Source organism: Nothobranchius furzeri, chromosome 8, assembly GCF_043380555.1.
Source record: "Nothobranchius furzeri strain GRZ-AD chromosome 8, NfurGRZ-RIMD1, whole genome shotgun sequence".
In the NCBI taxonomy this organism is placed as follows: Eukaryota; Metazoa; Chordata; class Actinopteri; order Cyprinodontiformes; family Nothobranchiidae; genus Nothobranchius; species Nothobranchius furzeri.
The window spans coordinates 61,664,849-61,673,081 of NC_091748.1; the positions used below are offsets into that span (position 1 = coordinate 61,664,849).

The 8,233-nt window shown below is 41.3% G+C and overlaps 1 protein-coding gene across 2 annotated transcripts; it reads right to left on the reverse strand.

Moving 5' to 3' along the window:
• Positions 1-879: 879 nt before the first annotated feature.
• Positions 880-7,846, reverse strand: LOC107392739 (profilin-2). 2 transcript variants are annotated; one of them, XM_054752275.2, is made up of 3 exons: positions 7,545-7,846; positions 3,719-3,911; positions 880-1,113 (listed from the first exon to the last, which is right to left on the reverse strand). In XM_054752275.2, the coding sequence occupies exons 1-3, from the start codon at positions 7,671-7,673 to the stop codon at positions 1,016-1,018; spliced, it is 420 nt and encodes a 139-aa protein (XP_054608250.1). In that variant the 5' UTR covers positions 7,674-7,846; the 3' UTR covers positions 880-1,015. The 2 variants fall into 2 exon arrangements, with proteins under 2 accessions (XP_054608250.1, XP_054608251.1); XM_054752276.2 differs by lacking the exon at positions 880-1,113 and adding an exon at positions 1,158-1,482.
• Positions 7,847-8,233: the final 387 nt, after the last annotated feature.

The window sequence follows — 8,233 nt, forward strand, 5'->3', positions numbered from 1 at the left end:
GCTGCAACTACACTTGGTCCGATAAAAGAACAAAATTCTAACTGAACATACTCCAGATGGTTAAATGCTGGGATATCTACTCTCCAAAAAATAAAATGGCAGTCTTTCAATTAAACAAACAAAAAAAAAAAAACATAACAGGAGATGGCAAACTAAACAGTGTTAAGAGCCTGAGCCATTGTTACTGTGGAATGTCCATGGGTTAGTGTAGTCTGGGAGGCTGCAATGCCATGAGTCTATGGATCGGACATGACCAACGCCAACACAGCTGGTTTATGACCGCTAGCTAAACTGATCCCATGCACAGACCACCAGCCCCCCTTTTTTATAAAGTTGGTTACAGGACAGTACAGTGACCCAGGAGGGTAGTGTTCATTAAAGGGTCTCAAGCAAGACATATAGTGTCAGATTTTAGCTAACAAATTTTTTTTGGCGGGGGGGGGGGGGGGGGGGGGATGATGATCAAGATACTAAGAAATTTGGCAAGAAGCTACAGGTGAGAGTTTATCATAAATTTTGGTGGTCCAAGATATGCACAGTCTCCCCTCCTGTAAATGGAGGAAATAAAAGGAAGACATGATGAGCGGTTAGAGCTCAAGTGCTCCAAAGGCAAAGGCTGCTTCAGGAGGGAGTGTCTGATAAAAACCTGGGAGGATGTAGTGAAAGGTACCAGAAAAAAAAAGCACGGAGCTTCTACTACACACAGATGCGATAACGTCCATGGTCTACAGATTCTGCCAGAACGGATGTTTTGCTGGTCTTGGTTAAGTACAGATTCGTCATGGCATCCTGTTTAGCAACATGCTCATCTTTGCTGTGATCAACTCAAAGCGTTTTAAATGAGAAATAAGAATACACAAATCATGTGTGTTGGAGGGGGGGGGGGGGGGGGGGGATAACAGAAAAGGATCAATGGAAAGAAGAAAAGGCAGGAAAAAATTACACACTAACGCTGGAAGTAGTGTGAAACGCAACTGGGTGGCAAGGGTGAGCTGCTAGCTGGGTATGGGTTGCTTTAATATCCTTGCTTCCTCAGGTAGTCAGCCATTTCATATGCTTTCTTGTTGAGCAGCCCTCCATGGACACCTTCCTTCCCCATGACAATAACCAATACTGGAGTACACAGGGGACAAAAACAAATAAAAAAAAAGAAAATGAATGAGACAGCAGGGATGATAATTAAAACACTTCCACCTTAGCTAAACATGAGCTACAATGTCAGGGGCGGGTCTGAACCCCGCACTGTCAGAATTTGTCCTGGGACTTTAACGAGCCAGGGGAGGAAAAGTGGCTTGATGAACTTTTTTTGTCCATTTTTCTGAGTTATGTGTTTTTTGTTTTCCTTTTATTATTTTCTCCCTCCATTACAACAGATATGTCTAAACTAAAACCCTGAATCCCTCAAGTATTTTGCCATCGAGTATGCCTTCTTATTCAATCCACCTCCATGGACCCCTTCTTTGCCCATTACCAAGACCAAGACTGAAAGAAAAGAGACAGAAGGAACATTTAGAAAGGATGTGGAAATCACAAGTGAAGAGGGAAAAAAAAAGCACCGAGCCAAAAAGCAGCAGGTAAGGCAAGACAAGACAGCGGCGGAGAAGGACAATGGCAGTTTTTAGTTTGAATGTTGAGGCCGAAACCTTTTTCTTATCAGTGCTGCTGGTGATGAAAGACAGATCACGTTACACGACACTGTGAGCCTGACAAGACTTAGGAAATACATGCAAACGCGTTCAAGTATGAGCTTGTTAAAAATCAAAACAAGCAGAAGCAGCAAAGCTTGCATCTACCCCGCCTTAAACACCTGTCACCCTCCACACCACCGTGGGAACTTATTTCCTTTGCCAAATTCTGGTTTCCTTCCTAGAGAAGATCTAACGGGATACAAGAATGTCTGTTACACTCCTTCAATCCAGCATCTTTACTTCTCACAGCCAGCTGATCAGGCATTGCTCAAGGAGGAAATGCATCTCTAACAAAGAGCAAATGTTGAGTTAGGACTTTATGAAACAAGTGCCCAGGCTCAACGCTGACTATAATGGACACTTCAAACTAAGCTTGATTAACTCAAGTACCACAGACATATTTAGAAAATGCTTAAAATCGAGTTGGTTATTATCTGACAAAACTAATAAATTTGACATTGAAGCAAATTAGAAACAACTTATTTAGCCACAATTCACTACAATTCTGGTTTGACATCTGACAAACATTTCTCTACACCGTTACCACATGCAAACACCAGTTTCTGTCAAACCAGCTGAATCGGGGCACTCTTGCTTTTGTTACTTTGTAAGTGTGGCAAACGAGACCAAGAACGAGTTATTCAGGAAGACTGCACTTAGCTAAAAAGCCAGCAGCAAAGTATAAGAAACCCAAGGTTTGGACCATCTCTAAAACACATGCATCAACATGCTTGACAAACCTCTCCTCAATACATGCGAGAACATTTAAGCACCCGAAAACAATTAGGGAGTGTAAACAGGAAGGAAAAGTTGCATGCAATTCAGGAAGGTTTAAGGAAACCCTGGGCTTGAGATTCAGGTCAGTGTGGAAAACCTGAAATTAGTTTGTCCTCAAATAGTTTCACCTACAAAATCTGAGTGTCGGAAGTGTGTGGAAAACGGTGCAGGGACACTTTCAGACAGGAAAACTGGCACAGATACCAGGGAAGTCCATAAAGGCCTCTACAACTAATTTTCCCCATGTAGTGTCCATGTAAGATTAAGAAACTTTAAAACAGCATTACTAGAAAAATGTGTTCCGGGACAAATGTGACCAACAGTCGCAGACTCATTCGTATTATCAAACGTGTCTCTGTAGCTCTGAACTTTGTGTACGTCTAACTTCACCAGTATGTCTGGCAGCTGTGTGATCTCAGAGAGTGGACACAATTATTTAGTTTACAACCTAAACTAGAAAGGGGAGTAAAAAGCTAATCAAGACACATTACACCAAACATAACTGTTCTTACTCTGACAGATATTTTTTGTTATTTGATCATTCAAACAGGTTTATTCTACATGAAGTTAAACTAGCCTGGCCTGCCAGACTCATCTGTTAAACTCTGCACACAGAAAGTCTGGGAAATCTATTCAAATAATAGTATTCAAACTCCACCCCCTGAGAATTATAACCGAGCCAATCAGCGCTGAGCAGTGTACAACAATGCCTAGTTTGTCATAAACATGGCGACTGAAGCGGAGTTGCGGCTCTTTCCTCTGTTCTAAATTACCTGGACCGGTCTTTAAAACCACAACAAGTAGAAGGGCTAAAATACGTTTGTGCCGCCAGACGCCATTTTTGACTACAGCAACAAATAAATAAATAAAAACAACTACAGTGTCGCACAGTACAGTCAGCATTTCTGTCTTTTTTCTAACTGGTTATTTTTGAGCTGGCTAGTCCCGCCTCTTATGTGCCTCTGTAGAATTAAACAGGAGGAGTCTGGAGGCCAGGTTAAAATGAACTTCATGCAGAACATCTGGACCTTGATAAATAATCATACATCAATGTCTGTTAAAGTGCACGTGCCAACCCCATTGTAACTACTGAAATTACAGGCATTATCTCGTAATTTTACGCTTGTCATATATTGAGGAAAGGTGCATTCAACGCCTGTACAACATGCATTCACAACACAAAGAAGAAAAACTTGGAGCAGACTACTGTGTAACAAAAAATAAACTACACTAAAGATGGAGGCAGAACTCACCTTTGCCTGCTTTGCCTACAGAAATATTGTATGTTGGTTCCCCTGAATTACTCTTTGTCCGGATGTCCATTGTCCAGTCACCGTCAACTAAGAGGCTGTCTCTGATTACTGAGCACTTTCTACCACCTAAGGTCAGCCCGCTGGTAAAGAATCCCATTCGGTCCTTTCCTACTATTATATCGATCTCGTCAGCCTGAAACAAAAACAGAAACAAGTCAACCACACTTGTTAGTTATGGTGGGTGGGGGTGGGGCTGTTGGTTTGTTATGTTGAATCTGACATTTAAAATGTTAACCAAATACATGCCACCTCACTTACTTGAATTGTGGTGTGTTCAATTAATTCCAAATTATTTAAGACACTCGCTTAAAATGTACCTGTTATACTGAAAATCAAACATTTTACTTCTTGAACGGCAAACGGCCTGTATTTGTATAGCGCCTTCCACCCATTCACACACTGGTGGGGATGAGCTATGATGTAGCCACAGCTGCCCTAGGGCAATTAAGACAAAACCCAGCTATAGAATAACTAAAGTGATGCAGGCTCCGCTGTATCAGAACGCTGACAAACATAAGAGCAAAGTTAAAGATTAAAACAGTTTAAAGTAGGGCTGGGGGTAAACGATTATTTTTAAAACGATTATTCTGACGATTATTTTATCAAATAGTCGACTATTCTAATGACTATTTAGAAAATTAATCTAATGATTATTTTTCTATTGCACAATTAACAAAAACCAGAAAATCTCAAATAAATTCCTCAAAAAAATTGATAAATTCTTACTGTAAGAGAATAAACACTACAGGCCTTCCATTTTGTATAACACTGCTTTTATTGTGTTGCGGTTGGTTATGTTCTGGTGACGTGTAGAACTTGGGAGTGCAGGCTGCTGCCTGAGAGGTGGTAGAAGATGGAGTGTCTCCATGCTGCTTTGTTTTGGTCACTTATGTGCGTGAGGCGAGTGGTCTTACGGGTTAAACCAAACTCAGGTGATATTTTACACTAAACCGAAAACCCACAACACTCTAAATGTAATAAAAGGGAGATCTACACCACAAAAAAGATGAACTCTAAACCAAAACGTAACAGCTTATCCCAACGCAAGAAGCTGTTAGCGAAGATGCTAACAGTAGCTTTACCAACGTTAAGTTCAAGTTACCAAGTTTAAATAAACCAAAAACACCCAGCAGCAAACAGACCAGCACGGAGGAGAGACTGCTACCACCAAAACAGCTCTCCTCATGTCTGAAAGAAGCTCCTTAATGAAGGGAGAAGCGCTCCCGGTGATTTTCTACATCTGCGATAGACACGAAGCAGCGCATCTGACCCCGGAAGTTGTTGTCCGTTGCCGGGAGACGAAGGGGCAAAACAGGAAAATAATCTAGTAGTGGACGGACGTTGTTCCGGGTCTTCGGTATTTGGCGGAGATTTTAGTGAAGGCGGAGAAGAGGGCGAACTAGAGGAAAAACGGGCAGATTCCTCCTCTATTTACAAACTCCTGGGGATGCAACAAGTGGGCGCGGTGCGTCGACTTCCGGATCTGACGTCGACAAATTTTTAGAATCGAGCCGTCGACTTTGTCGAGGCTTCGCTACAGCCCTAGTTTAAAGGTAAAAAGAATCAGTACTGACTCTTTGAAATGTGCAGCTGTGGAGCTCAGACATGTTGGGCTAACTGCAGGAGTCTAAAACCTCATTTACACTCGAGTATGGAACGGATGCAGACTGGAATCTGTGCAGCTTCCAGGTGAACTGTTAATTACACCTGTTGCAAATCGTGTGTGTGGAACATCTCACTGTTGCTCATGAGTTCCTACGATAACTACATGTATAGAAAGAAGCAGCTAAACAAAAGCCACACTCGCCATCCCGTACTATAAACTGAACCAATATACTTGTCATTGATAACAGAAAACTGAAGGATGCAACACAAATATTTCTTAAAATAACCTGGATACACCTAGCTGCCACATTATTTCCTGTCTCATGTACTTTAACATGTGGTGTCTGCAAAAAAACAAATCATGCAGAAAGACTCAGCAGCTTCACATATTGATCTGCTCCTCACTGAAGTCTGTAAATTCTGACTAGACTCCATGATTGTCAGCTTTTGTGGAAGCTGCACGAATTCTGATCCTTGTCCATTCCACACCCTTTGTGAATGAGGCTCAAAGCTGACAAACCTGATAGGCAGCCCCAGTAACAACAACGATAATGTTTCCCTGTGTGAAAAAAGTTAATTTCACCAGACAGTTTTGATCAAGGTAGGTTCAAACACTCCAGAACAAAGGGCCCTTAAAAGATCACACCCACTACACTTAAGGTTTCAAAAAGACTTTGGATTTCCAGTCTAAGATAACATTACCATGGAGGCTACATGTACTGGTCGTATCAGTGAATAAATTATAATTTTACCCTCGTAATGCATATTCACCATCTAATAAATCTCAGTCCTCTCATTTTAATAGCCTGAATATAACTCTTCAGAAGCGACTGTTTCACAGAAGCAACGAGCAATGAATGACAACGCACGTAACCCAAGAAAATAAAAGGATCACAAAATCGTGTTATACTTTTAAATATTACATTGATAGTTTTTTTGACGTTTTCCAGCGGACAGGGAAACAAATCGATTAGAATAAGCAATAAACCGCACAGGGACACTCCCAAGAAGCCTCGCCTAAAGGCGGAAAAGGGCTCCGGGTTTAATTCATACGATAAGAACGTTCTAGAAAAGCTATTAGATAATTGCTGCAGCTGCACGTTTCTAACCTCAGATTTACCTTTTTAAAATATTTGCTCAGAAGAAAAAAAGGACAAAATGGAGGCATTTGGGAAAATTGCAGCAAATGACCGTTTAAAGCCAGAGAGGATTAAAAAAACTAACGACAATCAATAAAAATAAGCTTTGTTAAACAGCAAACGCTGTTCGATCACAGGGAACAATATTTTACGTTACGATTGGCTTGTATGAAGTACTTATTATGAAACTGGGAGTGTATCCGCCATTTTGGAGAAAGTGGGCGGTTATGACTGTGATATTTCACAGGAGCCGAACAAGAGAAAAAGACCAACGGTACGTTAGCGCGTCAGAGCAGCTAGCTCTTAGCTTCCACCGACTTTCCAATGAGAATAACCAGCCTCTTTAGCACTAGACCCGAAAAGGTTTAAGTGGTAACAACACCGATTGTTTAGTTGTGAATAAAAAAAATTACAAACGTAACTAATACGGAGCTAAATTTGATTCTTCAGCCGGCTAACAGTTTAACTAAACTGGCCAGTGTCGTGCCGAAAAAGAAATTCATGACAAGTTGTGGCAGCCTCGCCAGCCACTAAACATTCATCCTAAATAGCAAACAAATGTTGTTCTCAAGTGTTACATATTGTCACAGACAAGCATTTACTTTGGACGTTCAATTAAATGTTTAATTAGAACAAATGTCTTCAAACGCGCCTTCCGTGACGGAACGGTTTCTGACGACAGGGGTTCTCTTTTTGGCACAACACTAGCAGCGCACGCTAGTTAGCTTTACTATTAGCCGATTTAGCCTAGTTCATAGACCACCAAAGTCGCTCGCCTGGGTTATATCGGGTGACGGTAGTTTTCCTTTCTTGCACAAAACCAAAACAAGAACCTTACTCAAAGGCAAATAAATACTTTATTAAATACAAACGTATAGCAAAGAGTTTACGTGTGTCCACCGGATACCATGTGTACCGCACTCAATACAAGGCCTGGCTATGCAGACAAAACGTTCAGACACGGAAAATACGATTTCCACGTTTTCAAATGTAAAAAATGCTGACAAAAAGACCTTACTAACCGTGATGCCAGCAAATGAACCACCAGCAAAAGATGCCCAGACGTATTTGGCGTCAACGTATCCAACAATGGCCGCGTCCTGGCAGCTGCCATCACCCATCAGGCTTTCCACGTAGCCTTGCCAGGACATGTTGGTGATATTGGTGCTGAGACGGGAAAACTAAGTGAAGTAAAATTAAACCACAATCGTCTATTATAAGACGAAAAGCTAAGTTTATCGGTGGTTAACGGATTTCCAACAACCAAACCGCCCGGCTCCGTCCCGTCCCGGCTTTCTTCAGGTCCAGGCAACGAAGAGAAGCCGCCGCAATCAGACAGAGGCTTGGGTGTAGTCCTTCCCTAAATCCCTCCGCTTGAGTCGTTGTTCGTCCTTGTTCCCTCGTTTCATGCGCAGCTGCGGAATATTACCGTGGATCATGATGGCAATAATCTACACGGACTACTTTTCTCCAGTTCCTTAAAGTCTAGCCTGTTCCGAGTCCTTCCTGATTCTTTGTTGGGTTAAAGCCTTTTTATTTGTTTATAGATTATAACTAGTGTCACATAATGGTAAATTTCGTAGAATTAAACATTAATTATTAAATTCAGTTTATCATCAAAGCACAAAAAGTTAGTTTTTACATGCAATCTAAGCATTTAAATTTGTTCCATAAACTAAAATACACTTTAAAAACAGTATGAGTGTTTGAT